The 24,762-nt window shown below is 40.1% G+C and overlaps 1 protein-coding gene and 1 pseudogene across 1 annotated transcript; both read left to right on the top strand.

The window, feature by feature from the left end:
- The first annotated feature begins 63 nt into the window (after positions 1 to 63).
- On the top strand, positions 64 to 23,906 carry EIF2S1 (eukaryotic translation initiation factor 2 subunit alpha). Its single transcript, XM_066341816.1, has 8 exons — positions 64 to 527; positions 4,964 to 5,205; positions 10,993 to 11,072; positions 13,286 to 13,437; positions 18,671 to 18,777; positions 20,077 to 20,174; positions 20,816 to 20,959; positions 21,763 to 23,906. The coding sequence occupies exons 2-8, from the start codon at positions 4,965 to 4,967 to the stop codon at positions 21,886 to 21,888; spliced, it is 948 nt and encodes a 315-aa protein (XP_066197913.1). The 5' UTR covers positions 64 to 527; position 4,964; the 3' UTR covers positions 21,889 to 23,906.
- LOC136375830 (arginine-fifty homeobox-like) lies at positions 9,917 to 10,562 on the top strand (annotated as a pseudogene).
- Positions 23,907 to 24,762: the final 856 nt, after the last annotated feature.

The following is a 24,762-nucleotide window of genomic DNA, read 5'->3' as shown; positions in this document are numbered from 1 at the left end:
GCGCACCACGAGACGGCCCCCTCAGTTCCGGTTCGCTTCCTAGCCCCTCCCGCTCCTGTTTCCAGGCGGCTGCGCAAGGCTCTGCAACCGTGAAGCGAAAGAACAGGAAAGAAGAGTATACTCCTTCTCGTCTTCTGCTTGTCTTCGGTCACAGCGCCACCTCATGATTGACCGGAGACTTGAGAGAGGATTTAGTCTTCAGGGACAAGGAATCAGAATCCTACCTCTTCCCTACGCCTTGAAGGTTCCTTACCAAAAACTAAAGGGAGCGAGACAGGGTACTCTTCAGGTCCTCCTGTGATCTACGCTCTTCCCTGTTCTGGGAGGACCTGGACTCTATGGTCAGTGACGAAGAGGAACCCCTCTTCTGTTGGCGCTTGCGTGTTGCGAGGTGGTTCGCATGCGCAGTAGAGTTGAGCAGAGCGCACGCTGAGGAGAATCGGCTGCTGCGGGTGGATCAGGTCTGATCTCTCGGCTTAAAGAGCGTGGCCCGGGACCCCACAGCAGGATTCTTACAGATACCTCAGGTGACTAGTCCCCTAGGTCGGTTTCTCAAAGAACTCACTGTGGTTGGTCCAGTACATGGGTGGTCTAGAGGTTAGGCCCTGGGCTAGCAGCTCTCCCGTCCCTGCGCGGGAAGTGTCTGGACACCACCGCCACCACCCGCGGGTTTCGTGTCGCTCTTTTGGTCTTGCAGAGGTGCCTCTGTACGAGCGGAGGAACCTCGGGAAGGAAAGTGGGCCCCGTGCCTGTACACTCTTCGGTGTACTAGAAATGAGGATGCCTGAGGTGGGGCGCCCCGGGAGGACGCAGTGACACCCTCGCCCCAGGACGCCGAGCACTTTGCTTTTTCCGGGCTTGCGAATTTCGATTTCTTTTTCTTTTTTTAATTTTTTTTTTTTTTTACCTTTCGGTCCCAGACGATACTACCTCTCAGTGGAATGCAGACCGAGCACTTCAGGGGACCAGTGGTGGGAAGGGTCACAGTGTTGACACCAGCTGGATTATAAAGGGTCCATGAGTGGTTTACTCATTTGATCGCTTATTATTTTAAAGTTTAAGTTCATACTGCCTTGCGCTCGAGATGTGCATTTCTGTAGAATGAGTCACTTCTTGAAACGAAAACATGCTGTTGAAGAGTTCAGTACGCATCCTGCCGGTTTGTCGTATTTCAGCACCGATGAGAACAGAATTATACATACAATTACACGCTGTGGTCTTAGTTAAGTAAAACTAAAACATAAGGGAATTTTATGGTTAGATACATATTCAACATGGGGGTCCCTTTTATTATACGCCAAAATTAAGCTACTTTAATTTTCATTAAACAAGAAACATTGTTTCTTAGAGAAAAGGTGTACACGAGAAATCTTGGTTTTTCTCCCGATTGAAGTTGTTATTCAAGGACAAAACTTAAGAGCCTGTGTCTTTGAACAGATTGGCAATTTTTTCTGTTTATAGAGCAGTACTGCCAATTCTCAGTCCCCCGATGCAAAATGACATTCTCAAAAGATCACAGAGACACACATTGATGTTTGTAGATTTTGGTGCTTCCTTTTTCAACTACAGTGAGATCATTTAAAAGCTTTATAACAAAAAACTAGCATTCAGAGAGCATAAGTGTTAGAGTCTAATTAAAATTACTGCAAGAGCTATTTCTAACACAATACACTGCACTTTGGAAAAGAATGTGGACTTCCTGTGTCCATTATGGTGACTTCACCATACACTGGTATAAGACAGAAGTCCTTCCTACCATTTGACCAGACATTATTGACAGTGCAGGTTACTTGAAATTAGCTTGGAGTTGAGTTAATATGTTCTGAAAGATGGGTGTTCTTTAACAAAGAACACATATAGTATTATAGTACTGTGACATACTGAGGTTCTGTGGGTTCTTGACACTGGATTTAATGTCACTAATACCTATTAAGCATTTGTCCTTAAGGAAGTCACTTAATAATTTGTTCCTTGGTTCCCTGTTGATTGTACCACTATGATCCTTCATAATACCTTATATAGCAATCATTTCCAATTGCTTTGTTTTCCACTCTAAACTAAAATTCTTTAGATAAGCGTCTTGTTTTATTGGTAGTGTTTAATATGTAGTAGATACTGCAGAAGTACGTAATTGTTTAATGAATTAAATTAAAAGATGGAAATGGGCTCTGGCCGGTTGGCTTAGTGGTAGAGCATCGGCCTGGCGTGCAGAAGTCCCGGGTTCGATTCCCGGCCAGGGCACACAGGAGAAGCGCCCATCTGCTTCTCCACCCCTCCCCCTCTCCTTCCTCTCTGTCTCTCTCTTCCCCTCCCACAGCCAAGGCTCCATTGGAGCAAAGATGGCCCGGGCGCTGGGGATGGCTCCTTGGCCTCTGCCCCAGGCGCTGAAGTGGCTCTGGTCGCAACAGAGCGACGCCCGGGAGGGGCAGAGCATCGCCCCCTGGTGGGCAGAGCGTCGCCCCCTGGTGGGCGTGCCGGGTGGATCCCGGTCAGGTGCATGCGGGAGTCTGTCTGACTGTCTCTCCCCGTTTCTAGCTTCAGAAAAATACACACAAAAAAAAAAGATGGAAATGTTTTCTATATTTGTATAGCACATTACATTCTGAAAATGTATTTACGTGTTTTATCTCATTTGATATTCACAGATCTGTGAGGTTCGTGGCTCAGACTAGAAATGGGAGTACACTTCCCACACAAAGGCAGCTAGCATGTAAGAGAACAAGGACTGGTACCCATCTACAGCTGTTCCCAGAGTTCACTGTACTGCTTGCCTGACTTGAGGACCTGTTTGAGGGCCAAATAAAATAAGTCAGTGTGCTTTGAAAATGACGTAAAGGGCTGACAGTACATACCTGGTGGCTTCTGTTTTCCTGACTGATGTTTCTAAGTTAGTGTTTATTAGCATACATCAGAAGATATAGTCAAAGTCTGTCGACCAGTATGCAGGTTCTTTGTGCACTTTTTGCACTTAGCAGCTGTTTTCTCTTTTGTCTGTCAGTAACATACCATCAGCAGTGTACCTCTATTTACCCTTTATATTGCAGAGACTTGAACCTCCTGAAGCTGTAGTGTTTTATCTCTCCCTCCAGGATTCTTTTACACTATTGCCTGTGGTCTTTAGCCATGAAATTAAACCTCGCTTTCCCCAAATTATCAGCTCTAGTGTGTAAAGAAACTTGATAAGTAAATGTGGTTAGTACATGTTAAAGTTCTTAAAACTATTTCACACATTTCCATGACATTTTATTCTGATACCCAGTTCAAAACTTTTTTAGCTATCAAATTTTAGCACTTTATATACAGATATTTGACAATAGTTGTCCCCCTACCCCCCCAGAAAAAAAGCCCTGCTTAAAAATGAAGTGACCAACTCAGCTGTTCTCTAATTGGGTAATTCTGGCCATTGAATGTCTTCTTCCTTTTGTTTGCTAAATCCCTATTTTGTCAAGCTACAAGACAAATACAACTCTTCTATTATCAATGTATTGGTTTATTTTTTTGTTAAACAGGATAGGTTAGTACCAAAAGTTTTCACTAATCTCTACTGTGTGCTTCAGCACTAAATGTGTATGTTAATATTGCTCTTTGTTTAAGATGTTTATAAAATACTTATCAATAATGTTGAGAGGAAATACTGCCTGCTGAATAGCACAGACAATGGATCCAAACTTCATAGGATCAAATTCTAACACTGTCACTGTTATTAGTATATCATAGACAAGTTGCTTAACCTGTGCTTTAGTTTCTTCATCTAGAAAATGGGGAGAACTAGGGAGAAAGTGAAACCTCAGGACATGAGGCCACAGCCAGATCACACAGGAACCTGCAGGTAGTGGAAAGGTGTATATAAATCAGTGGGAGCCACAGGAAAGATACATGTGGCTGCAGTTAGCAGTTAGATTGCACTGCAGCAGAACTCTGGTGCCCTGTGAGCTGGATGTGGATGTTCTGTCTTTAAGATCAAGTAATGGCAACCTTATTTCTCAGTTAATAAGAAAAAACTATGTGAATTTTCAAAAATTCTTCATAGGTATTTATGTCAGTCTGCCTGTCTTCTGAGCTTTCAAGTTAGAAAAATATGAAATTCATCAACTATGATTAGTTTTGAGAGCTTCCATTTATAACCATATTTTTAGTCATGGTATGATTTCAGGCTTGTGGGTCATAAAAGGAATGAATGGTGATGAAAGGAGGTTGGGTGGATCAAAGGGAATAGTTTAAAATACATATAATGCTTGGAGGCTAATAGAAACTTCAATTTTATAGTAATGGCGATCTATAAAGCTATTCTCAAGATTCGGTTTACCTCTTCCGCAAAAGAGAAGAATATTTGGGAGTAATGGAAAAAATAGAAGCTAGAAATTATGGTACTTGTGAATTAAATTCAGGTTTAAAGGGAAAAGAATCTGTAAAGGAGGATACATGTTAGTTAAATTTCATATCTTTTGTGATTAATAAACTTTTACTTGTCCTGACATGTGATATTGTAATTTTGGCTATAATAAGTTACAGGATATATCATTTGATATATGGTTAGGGTTTAAGAAGATTCTTCCCTTTTTATGTAGTAGATAGTAGCCTTATAGCTGATTGGGAGAAAGACTAGCTTTAGAGTTTGCTGATAGGTAAACGATGCTTCCCATCGTTTGAGGTGGTGATATTAAGGTAGTAGTTTACTCTTGAGGTGTAGCTTTAATCTTAGATCTCAGAGTACTTTATAGAGGGTCATTATTTTTTATGATTCCTCTGAAAGTGATGGCAAAGAATCACCCAAGCCTTACACAAATGAGCAGAATAAAAAAATTAAAGCTTGGTTCCTGTGCATCATCTGTTTTCTGATACTGTTTAAGAAGTTTAAAGAGGCAAGAAGACTAACAGTGTCTTCCAGTGGCAAAATGTGGAAAACCGACCTTTATTTTAATCTTAACTAAGCACTTACTTGGTTCTTTTGTTTAAATTGCAGAATGCCGGGTCTAAGTTGTAGATTTTATCAACACAAATTTCCTGAGGTGGAAGATGTAGTGATGGTGAATGTAAGGTCCATTGCTGAAATGGGGGCTTATGTCAGCCTGCTGGAATACAATAATATCGAAGGCATGATTCTTCTTAGTGAGTTGTCCAGAAGACGAATTCGTTCTATAAACAAACTCATCCGAATTGGCAGGAATGAATGCGTTGTTGTCATTAGAGTGGACAAAGAAAAAGGTAAGTGAGAAAAATATCTAAAATACAGGGTGGGACAAAAGTACTTTTATAATTGTGAATATGTGAAAGTTTATTCTTGTATTATTATTTATTAATTACTGTATTTTCCATACAAACAACTGTACCTCTAATTTTGCCCTAACCTGTGTAAATTTCAGATTTAAAATGGTTTATTATAAAAAAATTTTTTTGTAAATTGCCTGCTGCAGTAAAAAAACAAAACACCTAGGCCCTGGCCGGTTGGCTCAGTGGTAGAGCGTCGGCCTGGCGTGCAGAAGTCCCGGGTTCGATTCCCAGCCAGGGCACACAGGAGAAGCGCCCCTCTGCTTCTCCACCCCTCCCCCTCTCCTTCCTCTCTGTCTCTCCCCCTCCCACAGCCGAGGCTCCATTGGAGCAAAGATGGCCTGGGCGCTGGGGATGGCTCCTTGGCCTCTGCCCCAGGCGCTAGAGTGGCTCTGGTCGCAACAGAGCATCGCCCCCTGGTGGGTGTGCCGGGTGGATCCCAGTTGGGTGCATGCAGGAGTCTGTCTGACTGTCTCTCCCCGTTTCTAGCTTCAGAAAAATAACAACAACAACAAAAAAAAACCTTTTATAAATTCTTTTATGTACAAAGTTGTTAAAGAAGGATGTCAATGCGCCAGCTAAACAAGGTCTCTTAAGTTAGTGGTTTAATTAATACATCCCAAGGCTTATTTTTATGGGTCAAATAACTTGAATTTTATTCTCAGAGGAATTTTTCATTTAATTTTTTTTGGACCGTGGTAAAATAATTAAGTTTTAAATTGCACACCATTCTGAGTAGCATGGTGAAATCTCTAGACGTCGTGCCCAGGGCGTGAATCACTCCTTTGTCCCGCGTATCCACGCTGTCTGCACTACCTGTTCATTAGTCACCTAGTAGCCATCTCAGTTATCAGATCGACTGGCAAGGTATTGCAGTGCTTGTGTTCAAGTGACCATTATTTTACTTAATAATGGTCCCAAAGAGCAAAGTGTAGTGTTGGTAACAATTTGGCTATGCCAAACAAAAGCCGTGAAGTACATCCTTTAAATGAAAAAGTGTGTATGTATAGGGGAAAAAATGGTGTATATACAGGGTTTAATACTATCTTCAGTTTCAGGCACCCACAGTTCAGGGGTCTTGAACTGTATCTCCTATGAGTAAGAGAGGTATAGTACTTAAACTTAGTCTTCATATCACTGCCCCAGAATGATCTAGAATGGTGCCTGATATTTCTGTTATATAAAATATAACACAAGAAAGAGTCAAATTTCCACTTGCTATCAGAAAAAGTTGCATATATAATAGATACATGTAAAAATGATTTCCATAATTGCATCGTTTACAGTATTAATTAAAAACAGGAAATAATCAAAATTATGATTAAATAAATCTTGACACATGCACACAATGCAGTTTTATATAGAATGAGATTTGAATATTCTGATGCGGAAAGGTGACTGGGGATAAGATAAGGAAAAAAGCAAAGTACAGAAGAGCCTGTGGAGGGGATCCATTTCTGATACTAGAACAGTGGTTCTCAACCTTTCTAATGCTGGGACCCCGCAATACAGTTCCTCATGTTGTGGTGACCCCAAACCAAAAAATAATTTTGATGGCTACTTCATAACTGTAATCTTGCTACAGTTATGATTCGGAATGTAAGTACCTGATATGCATTATGTATTTTCCGATGGCTTTAGGCGACCCCGCTGGGGTTGCGACCCACAGGTTGAGAACCGCTGTACTAGAAGGTTAGGTCCAATTGGACAGACCTTTAAAAATAACAGCTATAAACCCTGAGTAAATATTCAGAAAAAAATTTAAAACTACCTAAAGGCAATAGGAACAATCAAAAGTAGGCCGAAATTGAAGGAAGAAAGGAATTGCACTGGGTAAGTTTTGCAGTTTTTTGTCTCATTGCATGTTACAGGTGGCTTCAAGCAGGACATCTAAATTCTAGTGGAGATCTACTTAATGGCTTAAGAACCAGAGGTGGCAATTCTGGACAATCACAGTGGTTGGAAAATAGTTTTAGAGATCAGAGAAAGGAAAGACACAGGGAAGAACCCTTAAATTAACATATAAATTCTGCTGAAATCTCTGGCTGGCCCCTGAACTACTAATACACAGGGTGGGTTGCAAGCAATTCAACAGGGTAAAGATCTAAACAGATTTCAGGTGCTTTCCACCTGGGGAGACAACTTACTGTTTTGAATCCAGACAAATTGCCTGCTAAAGCAGAAGCAGAATCCTTAAGAGGAATGTAAAGGAGTTCGGTCTGTCACACGTCATTCACAGTGTTCAAGGTGTAGTCCAAAATTGCCAAACATTTGACAAAACAGGAAAATCTGGCCCCTACAGAAGAGAAAGGGCAATCAATGAAGACTGATGTAGAGATGACCGTTATGTTGGAATTAGCAAATTAAGGATTTTAAAGTAGATGTAACTGCTCAAGGATATTAGGAAAATATACTTGTAATGAACAAAATGAAATCTCTGTAGAAAAATTAGAAAATTTCACAAAGAACTAAATATAAATTTTACAAATCAAAAGTGTATTACCTTAAAATTTTACTGGATAGACTTAACAGATGAAAGATGACAGAAGGCTCAGTAACCAATCTGAAGAACAGGGGGGAAAACTGTCAAATATTAAAAGTTCTATTTCAGAAGAAAAGGAGAGACAGGGCAGAAAATATATTTGAAGAAATTGTGGCCAAAAGTTTCCCATATTTGCTGAAAAAATATAAATTTATAAATTGGAGCATCGCAGCAGACCTCAAAGATAAGTACCAATAAAATCACATCTAGGCATATCAGACTGTTGAAAAAGAGATAAAGTGAAAATCTTGAAAGTAGCCAAGGAGGCCCTGGCCAGCTAGCTTAGTGAGAGCGTCGTCCTGAAACGACAGGGTTGTGGGTTTGATCTCCGGTCTGGGCACTCATGGGAAGCAACCAGTCAATACACAACTGACTGGAACAACAAATGAATGTTCCCTTTCCCCCTCCCCACTTTTCTTTCCTCTCTGTCTCTCTAGAAATCAGTCAGTAAATAAAAAATAAAGCCTGACTGAAGAGCTCAGTTGGTTGGAGCATTGTCCGGAAGCTCAGAGGTTTCCAGTTCAATCCCTGATCGGCACGTACAGGAACAGCTCAGTGTTCCTATCTCTGTCTCTCCCTCCCCCCGCCACACACACACACACACACACACACACACACACACACAAAGTAGCCAAGGAGAATGAAACATTGTTTACAGAAAAACAGTAATATAAATTACTGTGCCTTCCTATTTGAAATATTGGAGGTCAGAGCATTGAATGACATCTTAAAAGCACTAATAAAAACTGTCAAACCAGAATTCTATAAAGAAAATATTCAACAGTGAAGACCAAAATGAGACCTTTTCAGTTAAATAGAAACTAAGAGGATTTATTACCAAATAGACCAGCATTATAAGAAGTGATAAAGGGCCTGACCAGGTGGGTGGTACAGTGGATAGAACATCAGACTGAGATGCAGAGGACTCAGGTTCAAAACCCCAAGGTCGCTGTCTTGAATGCAGGCTCATCTGGCTGAGTGCAGGTTCACCAACTTGAGCATGGGATCATCAACATGACCCCATGATCACTGGCTTGAGCACAAAGGTCACTGGCTTGGGCCCAGGGTCGCTGGCTTGAGCAAGGGGCACTCACTCTCCTGTAGCCCCCTGGTCAAGGCACATATGAGGAAGCAATCAATGAACAACTAAGGAGCTGCAATAAAGAATTGATGCTTCTCATCTCCCTTCCTGTCTGTCCCTATCTGTCCCTCTCTCTGTCAAAAAAAAAAAAAAGAAATGGTAAAAGAATTGTGCAGGCCTAAGAAATGTTATACCTAAAATCAAAACTATGTAGGTAAATTTTAAAGACCTTTTTTTCCTTCCTAAATTCGTTAGAATACATTTAGCTGCTCTCATTTTGTACTGGTAGGATTTCAATGTATGGAGGTGACTGATGACAGAGAGTCCAATGCCTTTAAAGATTTTTATTCAGTTTCCCAGGAGATGGGGACCTGACTGTCCCATGCAGGCTGGGCCACATGAGGAAGTACCAGATTTGGTCAGGAGGTAGGAGGAGCAAGGGAAAAGCCCGAGCCTTCATTAAGATTTCCACAGAAAATGCAAGGCCTGTCTGGAGTGAACAGACAGTGGGTAGTTGGAATAGTTTGGGCAGGCCTTGTGGCATCAGGGCTGTTCTGAAATGGTCTGGACCTGGCTCTGGGCTGATTTAGGGCAGGGGGGATATTGTCTTGGTGTGTAAGACTTTGATGAGATGGTTGGGGTTCTGCACTCTCGATTGGTTGGTTTGCATGTGAAAGGCTGCTCCAGTGGAACCTTTTGCTATCTGTAAGAATTGACTAGCCCTGGGAAGGGGCTTCTCTCCCCACCCAGTCAGCCAGGCCACAAATTTCAGCATGCCAATGCAGCCCTCTGGTGCTCAGATGAACAGAGGAGCCTCTGGGACTCCCCGGACCCACTCTTTTATCCACGTGCATGATTACAGTATTAACACGCTATAATAAGACAAAGTTGATCACAGCTTGTCATCCCAGATGTCAACACCCTGGTAAACAAAGTGGCCCCAGAGAATCACCAGCCAGATCCTTTATCCACATGGGTCATTCCAGCATGAACTGGGCACCACAGAATCCAGCTAGTCCTATGATATGAAGACACACCGAAAACGTACCTCTTTCATGCACCCACAGCATGAACAGTGGGAGGCTCTATTTTCCTACTCCATATTTCCTGATAAAAATCTCCAGAAGGAACTCGTTTTGAAACTCACCCTACCAGAGTGAATAATAAAGACCTGGTTTAGGAACTGTGAGTCAAATTGAGGAAGCAGCAACAGCAAAAACAGCTGTCACTAAAGCAACCAAACCAGAGTTTTCCAGCCAAGAATGTGCCCATGTCATCCACAGCATCAACCAGTCCTTATTTTTTTCCTGTATGTTTCAGATTTCTCTAGTTCCATTACACCTCAGTCCTTAGGCCCTTCCACTTGGGCATGGGACTCTGTCAGCACTGAGGCCCACAATTGATGTCCAAATGCAAGCTTCTCAGTTGGATGGGGGGGGGGGGCTGGTGGCCTCAGTTCCCACGTTGTACTCTGATGCCCTTGGCATAGCACAAATCATGGAGCTTAAGTTTTCCTGATGAGGGTGAAATATCCAACTCTTCTTTTCACTGTGTATATCAGTATCTCTCACCCACAGACCCCTGCTAGAAGACTAGGACTCTCCTGGTATCTTTGCTGGTGTAGCTATAGGTCTATCTCCTGGGGAAACCTCATCCAGTATGACAAGCTGAGGCCTTACAGTCCGTAATCCAAGTGACAACCTGAAATTTCAGAACCCCTCTGGTATGATGGACTTCGAATTTCTCTGATCAAAGTACTACTAACAGATTGTACAGAAAAAAAGAATACAGAAAATATACTTAACATAATTGAGCCTGTGATTAATGAATGCCAAACAGACAAATAGAGACTCTTTTGACTAGTATTCATTTGGATAATTTAGAGTCATTAGTTCCTTCCAGTGAGGCAATAGAGAGTGTATAATTTCATGATAATAAAGATACATTTTGAAAAATAAAAAATTTATTTTGTATTTAGGCAGTATTTTGTCTATAGGATTTTACTGTAGGTATACCAATCACACGGCTGGCTGCGAAAATCTGTCACATTGGTATGCTGGCATCTGGACAGGGATAATGTTTTTCAAATTTTTTTGTACAGGATATATTGATTTGTCAAAAAGAAGAGTTTCTCCAGAGGAAGCAATTAAATGTGAAGATAAATTCACCAAATCTAAAACTGTAAGTTGATTTTTGAGTCAAATTAATTCACTATTTGATATACTTAATAAATAAGCCATGTTTCTGGCAAAAAATTAAAAACAAAACCTACATTTTCTGGACTGTATTTTTATTTCATAGAAAAATAATTTAAAGACAATTTCAAGAGAGTATTACTACAATGTTTACCTTAAAGTATTGCTTATGATAATATTCTCAAAACAGTACCAGAAGTTAGTGTTTTCAAGCTGTTTTAGGAATAGGTCATAACATGTAGTTGTTGACTTTTGCCCCTATTCTGGGATATGTTGTATGTTAAGAATGAACAAAGGTTTACAAAATGTTTGTGAAGCTAGGAAAGCAAGGCAGGGGCCTATACTAGGTTTTGTTTTTTCTGCATTCATCTTCGGTCTGTATTGTTCTGTTCTCTGGTCCTGTTTAGATTATCTTTTGTTCCCTGGATCCTCAGTTCTTGATGACACTGTGTCCATTGTTTCTTTTTTGTTTGTCCTTCTCTTGGGTCTCTTGTCTGCTATATGTGTTGCTGCCCTCAAGATAAAATTCCAAGAAAACAATGTTTAAGTGAAGAGAGTATTTTTTAAGTTTTGCTTAACCCTAATAAAACAATAAAAATCTAAAAGTACTCTGGATAGCTTGGTTGGTTAGCATGTCATCCCAGTACCCAAAGGTGGTGAGTTCATCCCTGGTTCAAGCACATACAGGAACAGATAGATGTTTCTTTTCCTCTCCTATCTTCTTTCTCTAAATCAACAAATAATTTTTTTAATCTAAAAGCCATTAGTCTGATGGTATACATTAGAATAACATGTACAATTTAAAAATCTATGATACAGTGAGACCGCGGAAAGTGAACCACGATATAGCAAGGGACGGCTGTCTTACCTAATCTTTCTCTTTGTTTTACTGATCTGTTTACTATTACTGCAATGTGGTTTACACATTCAAAAGTGCTATCGCTAAAATCCCTTTTTTATAAACTCTAGACCAGGGGTAGTCAACCTTTTAAGTCAACCTGCCGCCCACTTTTGTATCGCTGTTAGTAGTAAAATTTTCTAACCACCCACCGGTTCCACAGTAATGGTGATTTATAAAGTAGGGAAGTAACTTTACTTTATAAAATGTATAAAGCAGAGTTACAGCAAGTTAAAACATATAATAGTAATTACTTACCAAGTACTTTATGTCGGATTTTCGCTAAGTTTGGCAGAATAAATCTTTATAAAACAACTTACTATAGTTAAATCTACCTTTTTATTTATACTTTGGTTGCTCCACTACGCCCACCATGAAAGCTGGAATGCCCACTAGTGGGCAGTAGGGACCAGGTTGACTACCACTGCTCTAGACCCTTGCCACTCAGAATATAGTCTGTGGGCCAACGGTATTGGCATTATCGGATTGCCTATTAGAAATGCAGGACCTCAAGTCCCACAAGTTTGAGAATCCACATTTGAGACTTACTGCTCTGGAAAACTTCTATTTTGTTTTGTCACCGGGGTATAAAATGACTGTTAGGAGATCTTATCAGGATAAGATGATAGAATGGATAGCCAGTGTTGGTACCTTCTCTCACTCAATTTTCATATATAATTAATATGAAAACCTCATTTCATATATTCTTTCTCCCCTTTAGCCCTTTTATTTGGATACTAGAAAAAGTTTGGCAACAGTGGGTAAGAGTGAAAGATAACTGTTGAATGATAACAGAGCAAATACTAAAATCTCCAGCCTGGTTCTGTGATCTCATATGGAGTCTTAGTAATAATAGCTTACATTTGTTTAACAGGGTTTGTATAATATACAAATTTCATACATTTGTATAGAACATTTGTGTGATGTTCTCCGTTTATATTGTGCATTCGTATATGTTGTTCTATCTCTGTGCAGTAGAAAGGAGAGACTAGGATCTCCCTTTCCCAGATGAGGAAACAAATGCAGAGTGGTTCATTTGTCTGAGGCAGGACTTAATCTGGATGTTAGGACACTAAGTTCTCTACTGTTTCTACCTGTTGTACCTAGTTGAGTTTATTATTATGGGAAAGCGAGTTTTTTATGGAGAATTTGTTGTATGGCAGTCTTTTGTTAAGAATTATTTTAGTGAAATTAACCAAAGGTTTGTTTTTATAGGCTATCTAGTGAAGTGTAATGATACTTATGTTTTTTAAAGTAGGTCTCTTACCTTTGAATTGTTGAGCCCTTCATTTTGTCCCTAGGTTTACAGCATTCTCCGTCACGTCGCTGAGGTGTTAGAGTACACTAAGGATGAGCAGCTGGAGAGCCTGTTCCAGAGAACCGCTTGGGTCTTCGATGACAAGTACAAGAGACCCGGATACGGTGCCTACGATGCATTTAAGCATGCAGTCTCGTAAGAACATTTTTTTGGCTCTGCTTCTGCCTCCATATCAGAGCTGCTGGGTCTAGCATGCAAGTTGACAGCCTGACATGTATTCGTACAACATCCATGTGTTAAGTCCTTGCCAAATTGAAATTGAAATATTTCAGTATAAAAAGCCCATCATTTGGGCCAATCCTATATAGCAAGCCTATATAATTTCTTATATCAGTTATACAGGTTCATAAACCATATGGTTTCATTTCATACTACTCCCTTATCCATTTCCTTCTAGTTTTTTGTTTGTTTGTTTGTTTTTTATTTTTATTTATTTATTTTATTTTTTTTCATTTTTTTTTTTTTTTTCTGAAGCTGGAAACAGGGAGAGACAGTCAGACAGACTCCCGCATGCGCCCGACCGGGATCCACCCGGCACGCCCATCAGGGGCGATGCTCTGCCCATCCTGGGCGTCGCCATGTTGCGACCAGAGCCACTCTAGCGCCTGAGGCAGAGGCCACAGAGCCATCCCCAGCGCCCGGGCCATCTTTTGCTCCAATGGAGCCTTGGCTGCGGGAGGGGAAGAGAGAGACAGAGAGGAAAGCGCGGCGGAGGGGTGGAGAAGCAAATGGACGCTTCTCCTGTGTGCCCTGGCCGGGAATCGAACCCGGGTCCTCCACACGCTAGGCCGACGCTCTACCGCTGAGCCAACCGGCCAGGGCCCTGTTTGTTTGTTTTTATCCTAGGTGACTTCAGGGCCAATTTAGGTGTCTCATCTAAAACTGTAACTTATTTTTGTTTCCTTACAATTCCTTAGAACTCCATTCAGCCTGTGCCGCTTCAGCCAGTCTTCCCTATGGCTTCACCCTGGGTCTGCTGTCACCAGCACTTGCTCTGCCTCCAAAACCTTAAACTCACACGTTCTATTTTTTTTACACAGCCCCCTGTCCTTCCAGCTCCCACGTAATTAGTCTTACTCTTCGTCTTCTTAATTCTTATGTCAGGCTCTGGTTCCTGACCTTTTTTCTCCCTGCCTTTTCACAAAATCTTTCTGCTTTCTCTTTCTTATTCAGCATACATATACCATGGGCCATCATTTCAACTACTTTCTTGCCAATATCATGAGCTTTGGCCCTGTTCTCCTTCTGTTGCATCCAGCCTTGGATCGGATCAGTGTTCCTGCCTTTGCACTTGCAGCCTGCTGCGTGCTGCTGGGAAAAGCCAGTCTTACTTACAGGCTGGTGCCCCTGCACATTCATGGTTCCAGCCTCAGCTGGGCCTTAACTGTTCTTCCACGTTGTCTCTGCAGCTGGTCAGCTTCTCCACGTTCTTCCTCAGATACCCTCCACCCCTCTGCTCTCCCTCTCTCCTGGTGCACTCACTACCTGTTTCAAAAAGAAAAGAAGCCATTGCACATGCTCGCACATTCCACTGTCTCAGAAACTTATCTCCAGCCCACCCATCATTCTCCTTCCTGTGCTCCTGTCACTGGGATTCACGTCCTTTCAACTCCAACTAATCTGACCGCCTGTGCCCAGCTACTGCTAAGGGGCCTCTTTCCATCTGTTACTCCCTCCTTGGGCCTTGTCTTTCTCTTCATTGCTTTTGCTCCAGCAGCATAAAAATATGTTCTGATTTCTCCCATTTACACTAAACAAACTTGACCTTCTCTATACTTTGTCCTGAGTAAGCTGCTTGAAACAGCAGACTTCAGTTCTCTCTACCTCTCAGTCCTTCCTAAATGTCAGTGCCCCGCAGGCAGCCTCCCACGGCACCAGGGTGCTTTCCCAGCCTCTGTGCTGCCACGAGGTGATGGTGCTCAGCCCTCAGAAGGCCCGAGGGGCCTGGGCCTGCCCGAGCCCGTGGCTGGCTGACTCGTGGATTCTGCACATCCCTTCCAGTTTACCCCCTCATATCCCACTGTCAGAGAGGTGAGAACAGTAATCATTATAATAGCTAATATTTATATAATTCTCAAAACCACATGTGGTGTAAGTTCTGGTAATCCCTATTTTATAAATGAGGAAACTGATGCAGAGAGTAGTTTGTCCAAGTTCACACAGCAAGTGGTAGAGTCAGGATTCAAACCTAAGCATCTGGCTCCATCCAGAGTTCATGCTATTAATCATTAAACACTGCTTTATATTTCTGCCCTCCCTGACGTCAGTCCTGTACTCCTTAGTCAGTATGTTTCCAGCGTGACTGGCTGTCGTCCGGCTTCCCTCTCTAGCGTCCGTCTCCAGCACTCCCTCCGTTCTGCTCAGGCCTGGCGGGCGTGTTCCCTTTCCCCTAGCCGGCTGTGCGTCATCAGTCATGTAGAGGCTGTCTAGGTTTAAGGAATGCTGAGTCTTTGCCACGTGTGCTTCATATTTTTTAATTAAGAAATAAAATTTCTGAGATAGTTGGAAATAATTGGAAAAATTAAAAATACCCTTCCCAGGCCCTGGCCGGTTGGCTCGGGTAGAGCGTCGGCCTGGCGTGCAGAGGTCCCGGGTTCAATTCCCGGCCAGGGCACACAGGGGAAGCGCCCATCTGCTTCTCCACCCCCCCCCCTTCCTCTCTGTCTCTCTTCCCCTCCCGCAGCCGAGGCTCCATTGGAGCAAAGATGGCCCGGGCGCTGGGGGTGGCTCCTTGGCCTCTGCCCCAGGAGCTAGAGTGGCTCTGGTCGTGACAGAGCGACCCCCCGGAGGGGCAAAGCATCGTCCCCTGGTGGGCGTGCCGGGTGGATCCCGGTCGGGCACATGCGAGAGTCTGTCTGACTGTCTCTCTCCGTTTCTAGCTTCAGAAAAATACAAAAAAAAAAAAAATACCCTTCCCAGTCTATTCCCCTCACTCATTAGTGGTAACCACTATTCTGAAATTAGTATTAATAAATATATGTATTCAGAAAGTACATGTAGATTTTATTTTGTATTTAAAATACAAATTTGTCTTTCTGTAACTTGAATTTTTACTTATAAGGCTGTTATTAAACAGGATTTCTCCAAATCTCCACTTTATCCATGAAGCTGTATGCCTACTTCATGTTAATTTCTGTGTAGTATTTTATTGTGAGGATGTGCTTTATCTGTTCCTCCATTAAGAGATATTAGGTAATCCCACCGCCCTCTGTTTTCCCCCCGTTTTCAAACAGTGCTGTGATGACTACTGATGTACATGTCTTTGTGTATACACATTGGGGAGTTCTAAGGTATATACATAGGATAGGAATAGGATTTATTATTTGCATCTTTAAATTTTACTCCGTCCTGCCAAAGTGCTCTGCAGGTTGGTTCTCCATTTGTATTCTCTAGCGGTTGTATAAGCATCCCTGTTTCTCTGTCCTCTACAGCATTTGGTGTATGTCTCGTTCTTTTCCTTTTGCCAAACTGATGGATGGTGTCTTGTTTTAATTTGCATTCTATTGATTGTTGGTGAACTTAACAGCTTTTCATGTTTATTGACCATTTATATTTCTTCATTGAAACTACTGTTCATCTTATTTGCCCATTTTCTGTTGATTTGTCTTCTTGTGCTTTGCAGGCAGTATTAGTTGAATGCAAGTTCTCTCCACCCAGATTTCTTTTGCTTTTCATTCCTTAACCGATGCTGTTAAGCCTGATGCTTGCTCGTTCCATTTATTTATCTATTTAATGAAACACCTTTCTTAAAACAGTTCTACCTTTGCTTGTTAAAATCCCATCATTTTTTTAGTCATTTCATTTATTTTCCTTTGTCATTTGCTCAGTAACCATGTCATTGACTAAGCCCCTGGTTCCTATCTTGTGGCACTTAGAAAGGTCAGAGGAAATGCCACTTTATCCATGAACCTTTTGCTGACCCACTGATTAGAAATAATACCTTTCTCTCCTATTACCCAGGGATGCATAGGGGGGTTGTTTGCTTTTTTTGTTTTGTTTTAGCAAGAGAGACAGACAGAAGGGAGAGAAATGAAAAGCATCAGCTCATAGTTGAGTCACCTTAGTTCATTGTTTGCTTCTTATATGTGCCTGGACCGGGAAGTTGGGGGGGCTCCAGCTGAGCCAGTGACTCCTTGCTCAAGCCAGCAACCATTAGGCTCAAGTCAGCAACCATGGGATCGTGTCAATGATCCCACGCTAAAGCTGGTAAGCCTGCATTCAAGCCAGCAACCTTAGGATTTAGAACAGGGGTCTCAAACTCAACTCAGCATGTGGGCCGCAGAGCAATATCACAGCCCTTCGGCGGGCCACACTAGGTCTACAAAAGGCAACTGTTACGCAACACTTTTCTCACTGCAGTTGAAAACAAAAAAAAATCAGTACAACAAGCACAATCGTACATGCAGTTTACTCAGTGTCACAAAACGACCAGAAACTGTAGTTCGCATCACAACTGCTGTTAACTAAGCTAATATCTAGCTAGGATGCTAGAGAAATGAAAAATACAAGTAGGCCCCTAGGCTTACTTAATTTTATCCAAAATATTTTGAACTTCGTGGATTAGTCTGCGGGCCGCACAAAATTGTTCGGCGGGCTGCATGCAGCCCGTGGGCCGCGAGTTTGAGACCCCTGATTTAGAACCTGGGACTTCAGTGTCCCAGGTTGATGCTCTCTCCATTGTGCCACCACTGGTTTGGCCTGGATTCAGTTTTATTTTTTATTTTTTCTATGTTTTTGTTCTTTTCAGGTTAGATTGTAAGCTTCCTGAAGTAGGGACTGCTAATTACATGGAAGTGCTTAATTATAGTGGGACTTCAGATATATTGGGAAACATTTTACTTTTATTTTGTTTCTTAATTACTTATTCATCTTAGAGAGAGGAGAGAGAGGAAGAGGGGGAGGTGCAGGAAGCATCAACTCCCATATGTTCCTTGACCAGGCAAGCCTGGGGTTTTGAACTGGCGACCTCAGTGTTCCAGGTCGACGCTTTATCCGCTTTATCCACTGCGCCACCACAGGTCAGGCAGGGAAACATTTTAAATTGCTTGCTTTCACTAGATCTCTAAAATTTTTCTGTTAATAATGATCAATTAAGTGTTTTCTGTTTATCATATACTGCTGAATACTACATTATCCCATTTAATGCCATGATCTAGTAAGATACACTGTTTTCATCCTCACTTGACAGGTTTGGAAACAGGTCTGGAAAGGCCCAAAGACACATAGTTACCACACTGCAAAGCTAAAATTAGAACTGGTTCTAACTCTAAAGCCTTTGCTCTTACACATTATTCTGTGGTATTATGTTTAGTGTTGCATTTGTCAGTAAAGTAACCTTGACCTTTTCTTGGTTTCTTTTTTTAATCAGAGACCCATCTATTTTGGATAGTTTAGATTTGAATGAAGATGAACGGGAAGTACTCATTAACAATATTAATAGGCGTTTGACCCCACAGGCTGTCAAAATCCGAGCAGGTAAATGATTTTTAAAATGATGTTAAAAGATTTGTATCAGAAATGTTGTTAAATAATTTGCCTTACTAAAGAATATGTTACTATATCAATATCTAAATTTTTCTAAATGTGTATTTTTCTTAAGTTTAAGAACTTAAATTATTTTGCTGATTCATCATAAAATGTATATATTGCTAAGGTGACGAACTTTTTTACAATGAAAAGGAGGACAAAAATAAATTGAAGAAAACAATATCGTAAATAAAAGGAACATTTTATTCATTGCAACAGTAATACACTATAATATGATAAATGCATAATAAAAGCATTTGTAATATTTTATTTTGTAATTATGCTTACATGCCTATTTTTAATAATAACTAAGAAAAAAGAACTCATTTAGATACAAATACATCATATCACACGCAATGGATCGACTCTGCATTGATCGAATACGGACATTTACAGATTAGTCTTCAATATCAAAAAGAAGGACATGTAGGAGAACACTTTTTGAGGAAGATGGAACTTACAAAAGGAGGATGGTTGGTCACCTTAATATTGCACAAGTTAATCTTAAGGTAGCCCTTTTTAAGGGGGTGGTTATTTAATGTTAATGCATACTTTAAAATGGTTTAACAGCACGGTAATATTCTGCCATGTCTCTGGATCACTGTTAATAGTTTTGAATATATTCTTTCAGACACTTTTTTTTATTCCCATAGGCTAATAAGAATAAGAATTTATGTTATTTACATTCAGATAGAACCTTTTTTATTTTTTTCAAAGATGAGCTCATACTATGCAAAATTTTCTCCAGCTAGCTTTTCCCACTTGGTGTACATAGCTGTGCTGATTTTTTTATTACTATAAAAAACACCATAAATTATAAATGTATAAGGGTGTTAATTTATAGTGTTCACTCTTACACATATGTAACTTACCCATTTATGTAAGTGTTCTGTAAGGCAAATTCCTAAAAATAGAATTGCTGATCCAAAGTGTTATGCAATTGCTGAACTGTTCTCAACAATTTGCAGTTGTTTCATTCAGTCTTTAAAATGCTCCCCCTCTTCTTCATTTTACAATGAGAAGTTGAGGTACAGAGGAGTTGAGATCATGATTTTAACCCAGGCATATCCAGAATTCAAGGTGTTTGTTAAATGTGTCTGGAAAGGATATTATTTCAGATAGTTTTAATTATGAAAGCTAATAGTTGGGATTTGTTTCTGATTTAAAGGATGAGAGCTTTCCTAAGTGTTTGAATATTCATGTATCTGTCACATTTTTTGTGTACACTTTTGAATTTTACAATCCTAGATATTGAAGTGGCTTGTTACGGGTATGAAGGCATCGATGCCGTGAAAGAAGCCCTGAGAGCAGGTTTGAGTTGTTCCACGGAGACTATGCCCATCAAGGTAAGCGTCCATCTCCCTCCCTGCTTGAATCGCCACCGAGGCCACAGCAGATGTGTTTATGTTCATGTCTCATTACAAGTTTAGGAAAAGTGGTTCTTAGCGATTTTTCTAGGGGATATTTACAATTGTATCAGGCTTTTTGCTGTAGCTATTGCTGCTGTCACAGTGGATAGAGGTTCATATTGGTATTCAGTGCAGAGGGCTCCTTTACAATAAAGAGTTATACCCATAGTGCTCACAGAATCTTGAAAAGGGCAACATATTCTTTCTTATTCACACACTTACAGGAGGTTTGCTCTGAGTCTTTCATACCAATAAAATTAACTGAATTGTTGTTATTTAACTCCCTTAGAAGAATTTCTTCTGTCAGTTTAGGTTAAAACCAGATCGGAATTTTTGTTAACCATTTTGTTCATGATGGCTATAGTTAGTTTAGCCACCAAAGACACCCAAAAGTCATAATTTTTTATATTTAATATTCCAGTAGATTTGATTGGAGTGCTGTATCAATTAGCTTTTGCTAAATTAACAAACTACCCCAAATTGCTGGCTGTAGTTTGGATGTTAAGCAGCAGGTTAGCAAAACAGTTCTTAATAGGTGGGTGTTCTGTTGTTACTGAACTTTTAGTCTTCTTCCTCAGATTAATCTCATAGCCCCTCCTCGGTATGTGATGACGACAACCACCCTGGAGAGGACAGAAGGCCTCTCTGTCCTCAACCAGGCTATGGCTGTCATAAAAGAGAAGATCGAAGAAAAGAGGGGTGTCTTCAATGTTCAAATGGAGGTGAGATCAGGATGGTTTTGCTTTGATCTTAAAGTTTTTAAGAAATTTAAAACATCTAAATAATTTATTTGCATTTTAGATATCTTAAAAAATAAGGTCTATTTAGGATTACAACTCTACTAAGCATAAAATAACTATTGAGTCAGAGGGTCCCTGAACGGGCCTTTTGTGAGTTAGAACTGCCAGGGGATGGTTCCTAAGAGCTGTGGGCACTGGCGGTGTAGTGTCCTGTCCTTCCTCTGTCCCCCGCCCAAGGAGAAACATAGACAATGAAAACTAGTGATTGATCATTGTCAGAATTTAATGTGAAATACTTAACATTTTACTTCAGAATTAGAAACAAGAGTAGTTGCCTATATTTTCCTCATCTCAATAAGAATAAACCTAATGTTCATATGTATGTATGTATATACACACAAAAAATTCCTTCTCTGGAAAAGAATAGTAAAATAATTATTTTGAATCTAGAAGATGCATTTTGATAGGACTTCCTTTGGGTTTGAAAGATACAGCCTCTGTGATTATTTTTATACATATTTCAGTTTTAGCTTGTAAAAATAAGTATTTAATTTTCATACACACTTATTTCTTTTTCCTATATTGTCTTACTCTCATAAATTTCTTTCATTATTGATCTAACAATTTATTAGTGATGTGTCAGTACTCAAAAGTGGAGAGATATGGCAGAATTGTTAGAAAGAAAAGTGTGACTTTAAGAGTTAAAATACTAGGCAGTAATAGCATTGAAATTGAATTGTGTAGTTTAACTACTTCACTTTGAAATTATGCCTCTGCTTCCACAGCCAAAAGTGGTCACAGATACAGATGAAACTGAGCTTGCGAGGCAGCTGGAGAGGCTTGAGAGAGAAAATGCAGAAGTGGACGGAGATGATGATGCGGAAGAAATGGAAGCCAAAGCTGAAGATTAACTTGTGGGAAACAGTCCAGTTTAAGGAACACGAAACAGCCCTTCCTGGCTGTAAACCCTAGACTTAAAAGTTTTCCAGTATTGAAAACTTCAAAGCTGAATATTTTTCATTTCCAAGTATTTAAATGTTCTAACAGACCAAAACGTGAAATGCCCTCCTAAAATGTCAGCTGTTTTCACACAGTAGCTCCAACACATTGAGCATTTTTTAAGGGAGTGGCCTAATTTCACTAGAGACAAATCTTTAAGAACAGTCATAAAATTGGGCTTTCCATTTCTTATGTCTCCAGATTGACACCTCTTTGTAGTTCAGTGCCTCCGTGTAATTTGCCGGGGCACCCAAAGCAAATGGTCCCAACCTTTCTATATAAATGTATCAAGCAAACATTAAATAAATTTCTGGGATATTTAACTGTAGGTTTCTTCCTTCTTGTCACCAGTTAAAAGCACCATGATTACAAAGACTCTAATTCTGTTCATTTTAGTCTGGATGTAGACATACCAGGGCAGGTGTTCAAAGGATCTACACAGCAGATCCTTTCGAAAGGAGAGGCTAGAGAAAATAATTTTAATTTTAACCACAGTGAAAGTTGACTTGGGGGGAAAGCCTTAAAATGCAATTAAAGGATTACATTGGTTGTGTGCCTTTTACCTCTCTGAGGTTGATGACATGTATGAGGAGAATTGATGACACTGGTCCCAGTTGGTATACTAAGCTGCTTGCCTTGAGTTTGTAATTCAGAGTGGTAAAGTTTTGTTTTGTTTTTTTAAGATGCTGCTCTTTAATTTAGTTATTTTGAATATCATCGCCCAACTTTTTGACATTTTTTTCTATTAAAATACTCACTGAGTCTACCTAAAGAGCTCCATTGTTCTTGACAGCAGAATAGGGGTCTGTTTGAAAATACAGTTACAGTGATTTTTCTATAGTTCCATAATTTTTATCTTTAAAAACTAATTCTTTTAAAGGTATGTAAATTTAAAGGTAAATAAATAATAAAAGTAAATAAATTTGTAGATAACCCATGGTTTGAAGTTATAGCTACAGAACCCAGTGGGGAAAGTCTTGAGTTACTTTGTCTTTATAGATTTAGTCTCTTAATGTACTTGAGGCATTAGATATATTAATTTTATTAATTATTCCTAAGAATAGATATTTAAATACTTGGAAGATTAAACCATACCCACCTTCATCAATCCAGGACTAAACTCAATATTAAAGGGACTGGAAAACAGAAGTATTGGTGAGACAGTGTGTGCCATATGTGAAGGTTCTCCCTTTGTTTAATATAGTAGCCTGTCCTAGCTTTTCAAATCCAGAAGTCTGACTTTATATGGCCATTTCAACCAGGGAGCCATGATTGCAAGCTAGTATGCCCTTCTGGGAATACTCAGAGAAGAGTCGGGGTGCATTCAAGATTGGCACATAATTTTCACAGTATTTTTGAGGAGTCAAAAGTCTGTAAAGCTCACAGCATCAAGATGTCATCAAAAATATAACAGGTGCTCCTTAAATATTTGCTATAGACGGGAATTGAATTTTTGTTTACTGAATATTTTTATACTTCAAAAGCCATAACTGTTGAGAAATATGGTAGCCTTCATGATGAGTGAATTTATCTCATGCAGGCCTTTTGCTCAGTTCTGTAACAGTTGTGAATTTGTGACCCTTGCCAGAGGAAAGACCAATACCTCAGTAATACGAAGAGAACCAACTAAACCTAAAGCATACAAATACTCTGCTGCCCTAAAAGTATCACTTTAAAAATTGAGGACAAGAAACATACCCAGCTCCAAATAACTTGAACGGATTGACAAAGACAGTTGACTAGTTAACTGAATCTTGAATCTCTTCCCCAAAAACCTCTTCATTAAAAATTGATGTTAAGCTACTTCCCATTCTGCCTTTGACTGAGGTCAAGCGGATATCGACTCCAAACAAGATTAGCAATAGCTTGGGTCTTATGCATGGTTAATTGAAAATGATCAACAAAAAATAATAAATTCAAACCCTTAATGTTTTTATAGCAAAAGAAGACAAACCAATACTTTGGGTAATGCTCAAGCAGTGGGAACTTACAGAGACACACTAAGCAGTAATGACTCGGCAGCCATACTTGAAAACGTTTTTGGTTTTGTTCTTTTAGCGAGAGAGACCGGAAGGGAGAGAAATGAGAAGCATAAACTTGTTGCAGCACTTGAGTTGTTCCTTCATACACTCTTGATTTAGCTGCTGGTACCTTGACAAGAGATGTCCCCTAATCTTCCTCAAGGCGATGGTCATCTACTTTTCAATGCGGGAGGATTCTGCTGTCTCCTATACAGTGCGCTGCAGCTGTGCCAGTTTAGAGTCAAGCCTTCAGACCAAATGCAGTTGAATTCAGATAAACACCTGTCTATATTCAAAAAGCAATAAAGAAACATTCCAGGGACATTAGGCCTTGGTAAAATGCCAAATGGGAAATGGTGCTTTAAAAGCCAGTCTCTTACAATGTAAGGAATGAAGTAAAAGCTCATTAGCTTGGAATTCCTGTTCAGGTCAGGTATTCTAGATGAGATTAAAAGAAGACAGTTCAAACTTTTTAAGAAGACAAATTTTTACCTAAATACTTTGAAAGTAACTACTCCCCTTAAGTGTAAGTTACGTATCTTACCTATTCATTAAAGGAAGGTTTAAGCACTTGTACTCAGCAAGAATGCTGGCAGTAGCTTGTGCCAGATTACTGTATAAACTTGAAAGCAATAAAAATGTTTTTAAAAATATTGTATGATACAGACTTTTCACTACTTCAGATTAACCTCCCAACTGGTGAAGCTTGTTGGTACCTATTTGTCTCAGTTAACATTCACTTTAAAACCAAAATTCCATGCCTCG

Source organism: Saccopteryx leptura, chromosome 6 (genome assembly GCF_036850995.1).
Source record: "Saccopteryx leptura isolate mSacLep1 chromosome 6, mSacLep1_pri_phased_curated, whole genome shotgun sequence".
Taxonomy (NCBI): domain Eukaryota; kingdom Metazoa; phylum Chordata; class Mammalia; order Chiroptera; family Emballonuridae; genus Saccopteryx; species Saccopteryx leptura.
The sequence above is the reverse complement of the archived record's forward strand: the minus strand, read 5'-3'. Positions and strand labels throughout refer to the sequence as shown.